At 27.2% G+C, this 17288-nt stretch overlaps 1 protein-coding gene across 1 annotated transcript in view; it reads right to left on the bottom strand.

The window, feature by feature from the left end:
• Window positions 1-2032: 2032 nt before the first annotated feature.
• The window catches only part of Crk (Crk proto-oncogene, adaptor protein), a 34718-nt gene continuing 19462 nt past the window's right edge, over window positions 2033-17288 (bottom strand). The window contains exons 3-8 of the mRNA XM_067282585.1: window positions 12594-12747; window positions 10335-10385; window positions 10135-10266; window positions 9893-10036; window positions 4286-4363; window positions 2033-3400 (exon numbers count right to left, since the gene is read on the bottom strand). Of these exons, the coding sequence (XP_067138686.1) occupies window positions 3263-3400; window positions 4286-4363; window positions 9893-10036; window positions 10135-10266; window positions 10335-10385; window positions 12594-12747 (697 nt within the window). The 3' untranslated portion in view covers window positions 2033-3262. The remainder of the gene's footprint in view (window positions 3401-4285; window positions 4364-9892; window positions 10037-10134; window positions 10267-10334; window positions 10386-12593; window positions 12748-17288) is intronic.

Genomic DNA, 17288 nt, shown 5'->3' with positions numbered 1-17288 from the left:
TTGTAAAATAAAACGTAGGCCTAAGTTTTCAAATTAAGGGGATTAAATCAAAAATATTTTCGCTTGACCGAAATATGTCGGAAATGACAACACTTTTTGAAGATACTAACACAAAAAGAACATAACAATAGTCAAAAGGCAAAATGTCTAACGTGATTATATTGAATTTATGTTTCTTATTAATTAAAATATTAGTCAAACTATTACCTTATAAAAAAAAATCTTTTTACTGGGTATTAAAAAATTACTCTTTAGTATATAGCTCAATAAATTTATTTAATGATTTCTACTAGACTTTTTCGCTAATTTATATATTATTCTTATAACAAATAAATATAAGATTTTTAAAATAATAAAAATATTGGAAACTTTTTTATTATTCTAATTATATGCATTTAATACAGTTTTGAATCAATTTATATATATTATCATTTTTAGCATGTGAAGTATTTAACATGTATCATTTATCTAAATTCAAATATGTTAAATACTTATAGGATTTATAATCTACATTCTAATTTATAAAATCAAATTTTACTTGAGTATGGTATCTGATTTTTCTATTTATGTAAAACCGATATCCTAAAAAGTTTGAAGTAGAAAGAAATAAGAAAAAAAATTAAAAATCTATAAGTAAACATAAAATACAAATGTACAAAACTATATAGGCATTCAATAGTAATTAACAGCATTCAAATTACATTAAAAGTACATATACCTAACAATTTCATGTAACTTTAATTACCGAATAATTTAACTTATTTTAAGTCAAACTTAGATATGGATTCTAATTATAAAAATAAGACCATAAACTTTTATGATCTTTCATTTTTTGATCCAAAAATTAAAAAGTCAATTGTATGTTGCACCTGAGGAACAAGAGAAGAAATATTTTTAAAATAAGTTTTCTTAATTTTTTCATTAGTATCATCCATTTCCAAGAAATATATTTCATGAAAAAAGATTCTATATTATGTATGAATACATATTAATAAATATACTTTCTTAGATTTTTAAGAAAAATATTTCTTGATTGATAATTTCACAAAGATATAATTCTTTAAAATTTTACCACCAATTTTTATTTTTTCTGCTTTTATTGTTAAACCTATCTAGAAGAAGGATATATGAAAATATTTTTATTCAGAGATTGCAGCAGATCATTATCTATATTTGAATAATTTATAACTGATTTTAATGTATTTTAATACTAATATTAAATAATCCAAATTAACACACATTATTAACAAATTGTAAAATTTAAAGAATATGTATTTTATGCATGTGCTATATTTATTCTAAAACATCAAACTTTGAAAGTTCAAAATTTTTCTAAATTGTGTATTAATTTTAAACAAAGTGCAAAGCTAATAAATTTAAAAATCAAATCTATATGTTTTGATTTACAAACAAAAACAGTATTTTTTAGTATTTTTAGTATTTTTATCTACAGTAAACTCTGTAATATAAATATGGATTAAAATTATATTCAAATTGACAGCTAATCTTTTTATTAAATAATATTGCTACCTAAATCTTGGAAATAAAATATATAATTCTTTGATTATATATCACTTAAAGATGTTAAATTTAGCAATTTTGTAAAAGTGGTATTTGTAATAAACAATGCATAACTCTAATATTCAGCCTTTCATATGCTGTGTAAAGAAGTAATCAAATATTTAAAGATGAACCAATCAAATTAATATAAATTTTGCATATTCTAATTTTTATACACATACAGAAATTAAATATATACAAAATTTGATTGAGGTATGTTTCTATCCATATACAATCTTATTAATAAGCTTATGTTTTTAATAAATACTTCTAAGCAAAACTAACTAAAATTATTTACTCACTGAAGTAATTTTTGTATCCCATGCTATAAGTTAATGATGTCAATTTAGTATTTTATAATCATCTTTTTCTTAAGTTAAATTCAACACTTAGAAAAATTTTATATAAAGAAAATAAAATTGTAAAAAAAAAACAGAATTAAGATAATTTAAAAACATGCATACAAAATACATATTTGCACCATGAAAATTTAATTTTTCTGCATATTTCAAATACAGTTAATTTTATGCTGCAACAGAGGAAATGGGATACAATTACTGTGCAACAATTTTAAGTGCATTCATCTTATAAGTGAAGCTGTATTGAACCATTCTGTAATAAATGATATACAATACTGAACATAGTTTTTATATTGCTACAACAAATCCATTAACGGATTGATCTCACCAGTATACAAATAATATTAAAAAACAATACATAACTTTTTCAAATAATTAATTTATATAAAATTTTAATACATAATAATAATAATAATAATAATAATAATAATAATAATAGTAAAATAATCTGTTTAAAACTACATTACAAAGTATTTGATTGGTGCGTAATTAAATTCTTATTTTACATTTTTTTTATGAAATACTAAAAAGTTTACATTTCATGCTAAATAAGATTGAAAATCTCCAAATACATTTCTGGAGAGAGATAATGAAGCTTCAAAAGAATAAATAACAGAACTTGATCATTTTTGAAGCTGCCTTTATATTTAACCTTATCCAGCGAGATATACAATTTTGCAAAGAATCATTCATTATCTTTATTCTTTTGTTCACAAAATTTCAGACATCATATAATCACATTCACACTAACTTACTACAATACAAAGAAAGAAATTCATCATTGTAGATTCTAGCAAACATTTTTATAATGTTGCCAAAAAGCTTGCAGACATCTTTCACAGTCATTCTGTACTCCCTGCACAAGTAATTATTTCAATGAGAATATATGGTGATGGAGATAAATTATATCAGTCCAGTCCAGTTTATATCTGTCTTTAGTGAAACTGTTTAATGACAGATTATAATCTAGGCTCAGAGATACTATTTGCATAATGCACAGAAACCACAAAGAGAATATAAGGCCTTTTGGATGTAGTACAGTAGTTCTATACAACAGCTGGAAAAGACTAAGGCAACACCTGTAGAAAAAGAACCCTAATATAGGTTGTTGAATATATCACAAAAACTGGATATTATATGATGGGCAAACTTCCACCAGTGATGTAGAATTGCACAAATTGAAGTAGCAGGGAAGGATGTCTGTCCTACATTACATTTAGTCTAGCAAGCAGTTTATCTTCTGTTGATGTCACACAACATTAACTGTTTTTTTTCTTTTATTTATGTACACGACAGCTAGGAAAAGTGATTTCACTTAGTTCACAGTCTTCAGTATTAAGACATTAAGGTTCTTCCTCTTCAGGATTATCTGAATCAACAAACTCTACATGCGTAAAAGGAAAATGACCTACTTTCCCTCTTAACTCGCCTTCCCACTGACCATTAATATTCATTTTTGTCACTTTAATTACATCACCTACCTATTTAACAGAAATGTAGAAAGCTTTTACAATTCTAAATTTATAAAACTTATTAAAAATATCATATGTAAGTACAGTGGAACCTCGCTTAACGAGCACCTCACACAATGAGTATTTCGCATAATGAGCAAAACAAATTGTAAAAATTTACCTCACTTAATGAGCAATGAGGAGAGGGGAAATCCCAAATTGTGCACATGTGGCATGCTCCATCAGTCTGTGTTTGGCACTTGTTCCGCTAGCATCTTAGTGTCGCTTGTGATCACACATATTACTTATAAACATCAACAATTATAGCCCATTATATAATAAACACGCCAAACAATATGCCAAATTCTTGGGTCACAATTTTTAATTTGGAATCAGTCATTAAATTTAAACTATTTATAATTATTAAATTTAATACAAGATGGAAACATAACTGCCTACTTCTAGTCAAATTAATTAATTTCTATAGCCTTTACATAACCCAAGAATTTGCCATATCATTTGGAGTGTTTATCAAATATATTAGCTGTGATTTTTTTTTCTTCTTTTTTTTTGTTTCTGCAAATCAAATTCTCATTCCAGGATGATTCATTCCACACTAGAAGAAAAGATGATGATGATGATTCACGCTCCTTAATAGTATATATTGTACAATTTTTTTTGAATAAATGTTATACATCAAACATTTGAGCATTTTTTCGACGTGAAACGCATTATCGTATTTTACATTAATTTCTATGGGAAAAATTGTTTTGCTTAACGAGTGTTTCATCGCATTATGAGTAAGACTCTGGAATGAATTATGCTCTTTAAGCGAGGTTCCACTGTATAGTGACGACAAAAAAAAAAAAAAAAAAAAGCATCCAAACTATTAACTGAAATTACCAAAAAATTTACCTCTAATTTTAATGCTGTTTTGTCATATGCATTGGGTACTCGAGCTTGCTTCACCCTTGCTAGTGCTGGAAGCTTTCTCTGTGTAACAACAAAAGTAATAGTAATGAAAAATATTACTTTATTAAATTAAATATGAAATAAGGAAAATGTTTTTATAAGGATTTAGATAAGCTAAGCCAAAATATTGAATTTCTGTATATATACACGGTAATAATAATTTCTATTAATAAACAATGTCCAAGTAGACAATATATATGTTACCGTTAAAGTATTTAATGCAGTTATTTCATAGAATACCTAGTTATTCCATGGAATAACTGATCGTGTCTGTTAAAGTGTGTAATATGTTATTAATTTGAGACTTTAACTAGTTATTCTATGAAATAACTAGGTATTCTATAAATTAACTAATGAGAGACAGTTAAAGTGTAAAATAAACAATTTATCTAAAATGAAATTAAACTAATGATAGACAATTAAAATGAAAAAGAAGCAATTTATCTAATTTATGCAGCGTATAAATGGTATTTATGGAAACGTACCATAAAATCATTTGTTACAACAAGGATTACTAAAATGACACTTGGAATTACAAAGAACATTATTTTTAAAACAAAAACATTTTTTGTTGACACACTGGGTTTTACACAAACATTTTTTAAATCCCTGACCAGTACCTAAACTTTGAGCTGTAGAAACCGACCGGAGCAATATTTCTACATCCGGTACTTCTTCGATTTTAATTAATTTTTGTTCGCAGACACTGAACTGGGATCGGGAATATAATTGTTTTATGCGGCCGTTTCTTGTGCCCAATTGGAAAAATCCTTCTTCGGTTATTTTTATGATGATAGCTAAAATAGATTTGGCATCACCTTTTCCTCTGTCAACTTCAGGCACTGGGATACGGACGGTAAACCCCACAGAGGCTTCAGAATGAGATTTATCCGACATTAATTTCATCTTTTTCGCTTGAATTTCTAAACATTTTTTAGACTTTTCTCTTTCTCTTTGAACATTAATGTTCATTAAAACACAATTTGCAGATTTTCTGCTCAACTTCATCTTCTGAAACATAATCTTCCGAACATGATATATGGACAGGCTCCATACATTTGAAGCAAACTATATCTTCACTGCATTCTTTTAAACAGACAACACATACTTTCGTAATGGGATTATTTAATACTGTTTGTTCAACTACTTTTTCATTATCAGGTTGAGAAGAAACATTCATTGCAGTCAAAGTATTTTGTAATTGATCTTCGTCGACCAACGAATTAAGTGCTTCCTTCGGAATGGCAGTTGTTGACAGTCCAACTCTAGCTGCGCAACCAAACATAGCCTCGTAGGGGGACCTTTTAATGCCAGAATGGAACGCTCTGTTCTTCATAAACTGGATAAATTTTAACCCGTTACTCCACGAAGTTGACTGGTTGTCTTGCATCCAAGTCGTCAACATATTTTCTATGTCCTGATTGGCTCTCTCAACACTGCCTTGGCTTTGGCTATGTCTTGGTTTGCCATGCACGATCTTAAGCTCTGGCCAAGTTACTTTTAAGTCATCAATAAGTTTGTTACAAAATTCTCTTCCATTGTCCGACTGCAATATACATGGGGCTCCAAACAACAGGAATATATCAAGCAACTGTCCTGCAACTTCTTCTGCTCTCTTTGTTTGAAGAGGTCTTAAAACCACGAACTTTGTAAGGTGATCTTGATAAACTAAAATAGATTTATAGTTTCCATCAGGTTGTGATTGAAAATCTATGAGGTCAACCTGACATCTTGAATTCATATGTGAAAAAATCATGGGCTTAACAACAACACCTTTTCTGCTCGCTTTGCATTTTTGTTGACAAAATTCACAAAAATTCAGGAAAATCTTAATATCATTTTGCGTAATATTTTTGTAATGACGATTAAGTTCTTTTATCATTCGGTCTCTACCACCGTGCCCAATAGATAAATGAGTTTCATACAAAATGTCAAACAAAGAATCACTTGAGCAATAAAACATTACATCTGGTGTTACGTTTGTTACTGGGACTATTAATTTTTCTACTCCTTGAACTTCAAGGACATCGTAATGTTGAAGTAACCAATAATCACGTGGCACTTTCTTATCTGATGTTTTAGATTTCTTTACATCAGCTATCAAACTTAATAATTTTTCACGGGTGAGCAAAGCACTGTTCTCTTTCACATCACGCTTATTTAGTAAAGATGTAAGGAACTGAGTCCGAACCTTATATTTTATTTTATTATTATTTCCGTTTTATTATCTTTTTGTTTGGGGTTTATGTTTATTTAGGACGAAGGTTCCCCATCACTCTCTTGTTAGTAATGAAAAATGAAGAAAAAACAACTCACGGAGAAATAAGCGCCATAGGAAACATCTTGCGCACTTGCGCTGCCCGGTGGAAGTAACAGTCCGCAGAAAAAAAATGGGGGGGGAGTCCCCACAATCACTAGTAGAGAAATACTTGATAAACCGTCTTAAACATCCCAGAAAATTATGATAAATATTTTGTAAACGGTTTATAAGCTTTGTCGGAAACTTAAAGCTGCCAGAACAAAGTTAATGTTAGCAACTAAGTATGTAAATAAGAGGAGTAACCCAGCTCAAGTGTGACGTCACCTCACAGTATAAAACCCGTACGTTAACCAAAGAAGGAGAGGTGATTTCCAAATCGAGGCGACTGTGAGAGCGAGGTTAATTCAAAAGCGAAGTATTTTCTGATAGAAGTCCAGATTGATAATTGGACGATCCAAGGTGCTAAAGAGGAGTTCGATTGACGATTTGACGATATCGAAAGGATTGAGGAAATAGTTTCTTCGTATAGTGAGGTGACGGATAGACGTTTAATTAGTAAGAGATTTTGTTCATAGTTGCTAAGTATTTGATTTGTCGAATTTCAAAGGGGAATTACTATTAAGTTAAGCTAAGTTTATTGTCGGGTTGACTTGTTGATTTTCGTTAATAAATTTTGTTTGGAATTATTGATATTTGTACGTAGTACGTTCTAGTTGCTAATTAAATATATTTGAACTTTTGATTTGACTTGATATTTATCGTTGTTATTACTAATTTTTCGGTGCACGCTTAAAAGCCCAGGCCTGGCAAACTAATCTCGAATCCGCGTAAAGTACCCGTTAGGTTAACGGAAGTTTTACCGACCGTAATTATAGTCGGTTTCCTAAGATACAAAAAAAAAATAGTACTTTACAAAGATTCAAACTTTTCTTTCATTGCAGCTTTTTTTACGTTATCACTTAAAGAATTCATTGTTCAAGGCAATTTAAGGTCTTAAAAATAATTGCACTTTAACGTAAGCAAACTAAATTAACGTAATAACAAATAACTAAATTATAAAACTTAAAAAAATAAATGTATCTCAATACCTGACACGTGGAAACAGTATTTGACGAACAGCAGCCGGCACTGTACATGCAAGCAATCAATTAACCGGAATGAACTGGCGCCAACACGCTAAACAAGTTCTCTTTCTATGGCCTGGAATAGTTCATAAATGCAATAGGGGTGGAAAATAAATGTATTTGTCGTGCGAGATATATGATACAGATTATTTTACACTTTAACGGGCTGCAGATCGTTATTCTATGAAATAACTAGTTAAACCATGAAATACAAGAGAGTTTTACACTTTAATGGACACAATCAGTTATTCCATGGAATAACTAGGTATTCTATGAAATAACGGATTTCATACTTTAACGGTAACATATACACAGAAATGTACAAAGTAAAGATAAAGAAGTAAAAAGAATTATAACTTAAATATTGAAATTTGATAAAATATATTAATAATTAAGAATGCCACATATTTTGTTATTCAAATAACTAGTCTTCATTTTTTTAGTATGTGATGATAATTACAAATTCATTGAAAAAATTTATTTTAAACAGTAATATATTCAAATATTGTCTCAATTTTAACACTATATTTAGATTTTATTAATAAATACTATTATAAATGAAACTAAATGAAGAGATTCAACTATAAAAAAAATATCAATTTTGTTGTTATTTTATTAAAAATTTTAAGAAGGATTTAAAATATTTTATTCCAAAAAATCATACATTCAAAGCACATATTTCGTATTTAAACAATAAAGTAAAACTTGCTATAGATAATCTGCTAAACTTATATTCTAACTTAAAAACCTCTGATTTATCTATTCATATGAAATTGTATAATGCAATCATTAACCCAATCATATATTACGCATCCCCAATATGGGATCTTGATTATATATATAAACTAGAAAAATTCCACATCTACTTTCTCCGCAAACTTTTTCACTTAGAAAGAACTGTCCCAGGCTACGCAATTCGCCACGAAACTAACCGTATCTGCTCTTATCCATTGTTCTTAAAATGTATTATTAAATTCTACTATCGTTTAAAATTCAAATCTGACAGTAATATTACCTTTCTGCACCACGAAATAAAGGCAGTAAAAAATCAACTACAATACAACTCTGGCAAACTAAACTAAATAAAATACTAAATTCTTTTGGAGTATCAGACCTTTTATTCAAAGATAATATTCAGGACTGGAAATTTGGATATACTATGTTAATGGAATCAGCTATCGCTCACTCTATAAATATGGATCAAAATAGCCTAAATCACAATACCTATCATCCCTGGTACTTAAAAATTTTACAAATACCTTCTGTACAACCTTATATGATAAAATCAACTAACTTCAACGTGAAAAGGCTAATTTCACAATTACGTCTAAATAAATATTCCCTTTATATCAAATAATATCTATATTGACCTGTCAAACAATCAATGCCCATGGTGCAAATTTGATAACTTCTCAATTGAACACTTACTACAGAAATGTCAAAATCTCTCTAACGTACGTGACTCTTTCAACATTCCTCGAATACTCCAAAGTGATTCATCCCAAGATTATAGAAAGTCTCTAAATAACCTAAATAAAAATGATCTCTACTCTCTGTATAATTATTTCATTAAGATTACAAAAATGTTGTAAATCTATGTCACTATGTCTAAATATATCAACATTGTACAACTTCACCATTATTGTATAATTATATTACTGTGTTTGTTAAAATAACTGGTTTTATTTATGTTAATAATGAAACAATATAAAACCAATGTATAAAAACGGTTAAATATTAATAACCTAGTTAATGTTTTAATAATACGAAAATTTATATGTCAAATTTGTACAACCCCCTGCAACAGGGATAATCCCCTTTTTGTGACTAAAGATAATAATAATAAAAAAAAATATTTTATTCCAATTATTTCATGATAATCAGAAAAATAAAATGCAAGTTTGTTTAAAAGTTACAGTGTAAACTTTAGTGACAGAATGATACAATTTGTGTTATAATGAACAACTTTAGTCAATCCAGAAAACAATACAGTATTTCAGATAATATCAAGATTTCAGATAATATCAAGAATGTTATTGTTATATTTGTTTTTGCTTTACGATTACAAAATCCACTTAAATTTATTATTGGCTCTACAGATTATTCATTATGTAGATTAAAATAAATTTTAGCATTAATTACTACAAGAGTTACACTATGATGTACCTGAATATTTGTTGGTGTATTATATTTTATTGGATCAGTAGGTGGTCGACTATTCTGTGAGCCTTGACTAGATGCTGACTGTACAGGAGATTGTGGTCCTTGCCAGGGTTGTCCATCAGTAAGAAGAGTTTGACTATCATCAAACTAAAATTATTAAAAGTAAAATTTTGATTACAGTTATATTGATAAATTTCAAACAAAAAAAAAAAAAAAAAAAAAGAGAATATTCTACGTATGTTTACCTTTTCAACATATGGCACCGGAATAGAACCTGTTTGTCCCAAGCTATTCCGGACTGTCCACCATTGTTCCTCATCTTTAGATATAACAGTTAATATCTCTCCTTTTTTGAATGGCAAATCATCAGGATCTCCCTATTAAATAATTATTATAAACTTAATTTCTTTTTTAAATTATTAGTTTCTTTTAAATTAATACTTACACTTCCTTCAAAATCATATTTTGCTCTAACTTTTTCAACTCTTTTTGTAGCCTGAAATAGGTAACATTTCAATAAATTATTTGTAATGATTAAAAAAATCCACACTTTATGAATAAAAATGTTAATTCTTATAATATTTTCAAATCTAATTTCAATTAATTCACAGTATCCAATTATCCAAACTGACTATAATGTACACAGTATATGTGCTGGCATGCATACATACCATACAATATTAAAAATATTATGGATAAAAGGGTTTCTTACAGATGTTTTTATTATTATTTGTTTTGTTAAGAATTTAAAGACAGTCATGTTTTGGAATAAGTTTTGATGACTAGAAATTGTTTGTTTGAATGTATTTTTTTATTTTCAACAAAGAAAATCTTTGAAATACAAATAAAATATTTATGAATTTATAAAAATGTAATGCAAAAGTATTTTTGAAAGTTTTGAACTTAAAAAAAAAATATATTGTAAAATCTTTTAATTTCCAACAAAAGTTTGTTTTAATTGATATAAGAAACAGAGGGGAAAACCAAACCAGATTTTAGAAAGTATGCAATCTAAATTCAAACAAAAATTAAACACATGTGACACATTATACAAAATACCACAAACTTTATATTTATGTACAATAATTTTAAGTAATAAATTTATTATATGCAATTATAAAAATTACTTGCCATTTTTGTTAATTATATATAATCATTACCTGTATTTAAAAGGTAGATATTAACAAGCAATTATTAATCATAATCATTGAAGCAGAGCATTAGTGAAGCTTCTTCTATGAGGCTTACAGAATTGTGTTCATTCTCAAAATCTATTTGATAGATTTTGAGAATGAACACAATTAAAATCTATTCCATTAATTGTGATACGGAATCCAAAAATGTAATATGGGTCCATTTAAATGTAAGAAATCCAGCAATGAATCACTTAACTTTCCTAGCAACATTTAAAATTCTAGTGGTGCTATCTGTTACAATATTTCATTAAAAACAAAAAACTGTTTACTTTTTAATTATTATAAAATGGCAGAATGCTTAATTCTGAGAGTAGGGATAAATTTTATAAAAAAATTGTAAATGCTAATAAACAAGTAAAATAGTTATTAAGTCTAATCCTACTGGAGATACACATGATCCCCATTATCTCCCCACCCCTTGACCTTTAACTACCAAAATTTAATAGCACAAATTTTTATAATACACAAACCCTCCTGCAAAAGTTCAGAAATTTTCAAAAGCACAAAAGTTAAAGCTTCAAAGAGGGTAAGAAAACAGTGTCCCCTCCACACACTAACATCCATACAGAAAAAAATTCCAAATGTTTTTGCAATTCTCTATGTTTCAAGGTTCAGAGTGCAAAAATGTAAATATCTGGGGGGGGGGTTAATTTTTTGACCAATTGCCATACTTGCCCTGTTATCTATAACAGAACCAGGAATGTAAAAATAGGAGTCATGACTTCATTTTTGATATAAAAAGGTATTACAGTGACCAAAAAGATTTTGTTTTGGAGACAGGAACGAATTAATCCATTTTATATTAATTTTTATAAGAAAAATTTCTTTTAGAACAAATTGGTTTTTGAACAACTTTTAGGAACAAATTAAGTTTGAAACCTGAGGTTTGATTGTACTTTGAGAACATTAAAAGATATGTTTGCAAGCAATAATTTAATGAATAAATTTTGTACAGCATCCTCCTTTTACTAGGAATGACTTTTATATACAAACTTTTTTTAATAAGGAATAAAATAGCAATCATCAGACCTTTTATATAAAAGTCTCCTTCTTCACAGTAGTAATATAATTTTTGAAGCAGTAAAAACATTGTAATGATACTGTACATGTACATATTAAGCTGTTCTGCTTTTATGCAGTAATAATTAAATAAATCTACTGTAATGAACTGTTAAGAATAAGTTTATTACAGAATTTCAATGCAGCACAGACAATCCTATTGTAACCAAGAAAAACAGACACTGGAAATGGAATCATCCCTACTTTCCATTTTAATTAGCATTACTTTAAAATTTTCACAAATGCACTTTGAATACATTTGTAGTATCAGGATTCTTTGATTATGATATTACAATGAATAAAGATCATCATTTGAAGAATTCATATATGAGGCTATCAATGCATATTTATATCTATAAATATATAGTTTATACATAAAAATAATTTTTACTAATTATTTCTATTTCAATTCATAAAATTACAAATTTAATATAAAAAGACGTACTTACTGGTTTTATTAAAGGTGTTGTATCCAAATAATGCAATTTGTAAAAACTGAGCAATGATGGAATATCAGGAAACATTTGATCACCAATTCTAAACCTTGTTTGCTCCCCTTGTTGGATTCGATTAATTATGTAGTGACTAACTTTACTATCTTCCCTATATTTAAAACAAATTTTTCAGTTGAAAACAAATTAAATTATAAGAAGCAGACTCATAATAAATCCATAAACTTCTACATTTGAGTCTGCTTCTTATAATTTGACGAATATATTTAATGATTTGCTTAAATAGTATATGGTGCCATTTTTTCCTACTTTATCATATTTTCATATCTAAATTTATTTCTACTCGTTTCATTTTCATAATTAATTACCAATATACATTAGAAAATTTGATAATTTTGTTTCAGCAAGTTATTACCATTTATAAATTTGTCTAGATCAATATTTTTACAAATTTAATTATCTGAATTTTAAAATATTTTATATTCATTGACATATTTTTTCCAATTAGATATTTAGTATTGTATTATATTCATATGTAACAGACAAACTTAAAACAGAATTTATTTCAAAAACTTTATAACAAGATTTAATTTAGAAATAATTTTAACAGCTAATTTTTTGTAATTTTTTTTTTATTTGACAAGTATAGTTTTAATGTACAGTTTAAGATTATACAATAATGAGTCTTTTAATGTCCTTTCTCACATCTCAGGAAAATAAGTTTTATGGCAGTGTGAGAAAGGACATCAAAAGACTTACTGTTTAGTCTTAAACTGTATATTAATTTTACAATTATAGTCCTGGGAATGTTATCAAAATGCTTATTTTTATTTAACTTACAGGTTATATATGTATAAAGTTAAATAAATCACACACATATATTTAGAAAATTATGTAAAAAAGAAAAAAATCTTACATAAAAACTTTCACACTAATATTTTTAATAAATATAATTGATTATTTAAAATGTTTGAAGTTAAATACAGGTATCCTTCGTACAACATGGTACTTCTAAAATGCAGTTTTGTTCTAATATGGTTTGAAAATTGGTGATATCCCCCATACAACACACTTCCAGTTTGCTTTAAAACAGTTTCAAAATCCTCTATACAAAATTTCACAATTTTTAAGTGTAAACTTTATTCTATTTTTTTTTTTTTTTTATTCAAGCATGTATGTTGTCTGAAATTTGCCCATGGATTTTGGAATATTGAAATTTTCATATTTTGTGCTTTTTGTCAGGTTTACTTTAATGAAAACTGATAGGACAAGGAAGAAAAAACTTGCACTAACTTTCCTATCAACCAGGTGTCATCGTCATTGTTTTCAGACTAACCCTCAAGACTATCACTATTGTTTATTTTTATAGGTTTTATATCTTTGTATTCAGTAGTTTATTTAAACATTTTTAGGTACAGTACATGTTACTAAACTGTTTTCAACCGTAGATATTACTTACGTACGAATTACTTCATTTGTAAAAATGACAAATGAAATACAGTAATATCTCAGTACTTGAACAATTCAGTATTTGAACACAAATTCTAGAAAAAGTCACTTGGTACTCAACAGAACAAATGCAACCAGCTAGAACAAATTTTTGATTAATAACATTTTTATTTCGTCATCCATAAAAATTTTTTATGATAAAAATAAAAAAAATGAAAATGCTGCTGATACTACCCTCGTGTAACTAAAATTAATATTAACATGTAATATAGTACTTTAATTTTAATTGTTAATTAATTACTGATTGGAAATAAATTATAGAGTGCTTTAACAAATATATTTCTCTTAATAACAAAAAAGAATAGTATATATAGTATTATTCGTAAAAAATTATACTATAATTCGTAAAGTATTATAGTAAAAAAAGAATAGTATTATTCGAACATTAACAGCCTATACGGCGAAGCCTGAAGAAGAGCCCAGGAGGGGCTGTGAAAATGTTTGCAATTCTAAAAATAGATCAGTGCCGGTTAACAGGTTTGAAGAATTTATTTATTTAAAGAATAGTATACTTTTGCTAATTTCTGGAATGTAACCCTATGTTTTGCATTAGTCCTTTGTTTCGTATAGCACGGATTTGCATAACATGGCACTTTTTCAGATCATAACTACTGTGTTATACAAGGGATACCTGTATATCAAAAAGTTATTATATAAAACAAACTGAATTAAATTACATCAAATATGAAAGAAAAGATTATTAAAAATATGTTATAAACAACAACAGGAATCAATCCTACAAAAAGACATAGCATTCCAAAATAAATCTTTTAAAAATTATGGAATAAGCTATGAAAATAGCTTCCATTCTTTGCAGTATATAGTGATGATGATTTATTAACACACGCACACGCGCACACAATACAATGAATTAGTAAATCTAACTATTGTTACATATCCCAAGACCAAAACAAATCAAAGGAAGAACAGCATTTCTAGAAATATTGATATTATTATTTAATATATTAATGGTTGTATTTCATAAATGTTTAAAATGTTATTAATATATTAATTTTTTCAGTTTAAAAACTAAATAAAATACAAACAATATAACATATAAGTTGCATTATGTGTAGGTACACTCAAAAATTTACATCATATTCAGAGAGATTTTGAAGCTACAAAGAATGTACTATACCAATTTAAGTACAAATGCTTATCATCAACTGACAAAATCAAATCATGTACATTACATCAAAGCATATTTGTACTTTGATGTAATGTAATTTCCATCAGTTTCAATACCTTCATCTTTGAAGGAATTTGCCAATTCATACAGTTTAGATCTTGACACTTTCGGGATTACAAAACAGTAGGAAAAAATGTTAGAAATGCAATCTTGTAGGTTTGTGACATCTGGTGTTGTCATTGTAAATTACAAATACTAAAGTGTTAAATTATTACTTTATATTTTATATGTTTATACTGTTTTTCTGTAATAAAATAGTTATTATGAATTATGATTAAAAAAGGGGAAGAAAAATGAAAAGGGTGCAATAAATGTAGTTTATTTCTTACATAAACATGAAATAAATTCAAATGAAGTGTTTCTGATCTCTCCCCTAAACTACCAGAAGTGAGGTGCTGCAGCTTAAAATCCAAGCTTTAATCATAACTACTGCTATTTTTGCACTAAATATATGAGGAATAATTTTATACAGTAATTGGAAAAAGTAATAATTTAGTCAAATTAAAAAGCTAGATATATGTAAATGTTAAAAATGTTAACTCACTTGTCAGTATTAACTCATGATTATTTTGTAAATACAATAGAGCGTCGTTTATCCGAAAGCTGGTCAACTGAAAGCTTTCCAGTCGGACTGTGTCATGCTGAATCGAACGTTTTTGATACTAGATTAACTTCTAAAGTATAATTTTTTTGTTCTTATATTTTTCAATATATTTATTTTGTTTGTAAACAAAATAAAGAAATAATTTTTAATGATACAATAGCCTCAATTATTATTATAAAAATTTTCATTAGGCTTAAAATCGACAGAAATTTAACACAAAGCGACATGCAACGGAGAAAAATTTCAACATCGGATAGGTTAATATATTTTTTCGTACATAATCGGTTATCCGAACAACCCCAGTCCCCAATTGATTTGGATAAACAACGCTCTTACTGTATTAGCCCAACTAGTTATTCACATTTATTAAAAATTGATTGATTCAAAACACTTTTAAATGGAAAATTTATTCATTTCCATTTAATCAATGTATATTCCAGTAGATTGAAATTAAATTGACATATAATCTAATAATAAATCCAGTAATCACTTATGTGATGACAGATTAAAATAAAATTAAATAACTAATTCTCTATTTCTCAAACAATATATTTTTTGACATATTTAAAATATGATTAAATTTTCCAGCAAATATATATTATGGCTGCAGCCCAAAGATTGAAATGTTGAAAGATTGAATATGACTGAAAATATTAGCAGTAATAAACAGTTTGCTGGAATTATAAGATGTTGAAGATGTTATCCAGTAACACTATCCATAATTACTACTATAAATTTAATAATAATAATAATATAAAAATGTAAACAATAAATATGAATTAAATCTTCAATCTTGGAATTTTAAAACATACTATAATCTACATGATATTTCCCATGTATATACAGAATTTACTACATGTATTATGGGCCAAATTACTGATTACCTTTGGTGATACCAATATACTGATTACTTCTCATCTGGATTAAAATTTTTAATATTCTTTAAACAAACCACACTACTGTGCTCAACTTTTTAAGCCTGAAAAAATCTATCCAAAACTAATATTACTAACTAATGTAACTTTATTAACTAACTAATTATTAAATAAATCAACTAATGTTGGCTTATACAGTGGGAAACAATCACTATGAACTACTACTTTAAGTGAGGTTATACATTCCTCTCTAGAGGGCAATTAAAAAAATGAATAAGTTTTTATTCTAAAACTGTAAAACTGTCAGCATTACATCAAAAACGACAATTATGTGTTTAATTTCTTTGTTTTGTCTTCTTTCTAACAATGTAAAATACGCTTGGAATTCTGAAAGTGCTTTTTTTTTGTATGTATTTTATTATTTAATTCAAAAATAAACATATAATTTACAGCAAGTTTCTTAAATTTAATGTCAGCTTACACCTATTAACATTGCTTTCTGTGAAATTTCAGAG

This window comes from Centruroides vittatus, unplaced genomic scaffold (assembly GCF_030686945.1).
Source record: "Centruroides vittatus isolate TY-2023 unplaced genomic scaffold, ASM3068694v2 contig_958, whole genome shotgun sequence".
In the NCBI taxonomy this organism is placed as follows: Eukaryota; Metazoa; Arthropoda; class Arachnida; order Scorpiones; family Buthidae; genus Centruroides; species Centruroides vittatus.
The sequence above is the reverse complement of the archived record's forward strand: the minus strand, read 5'-3'. Positions and strand labels throughout refer to the sequence as shown.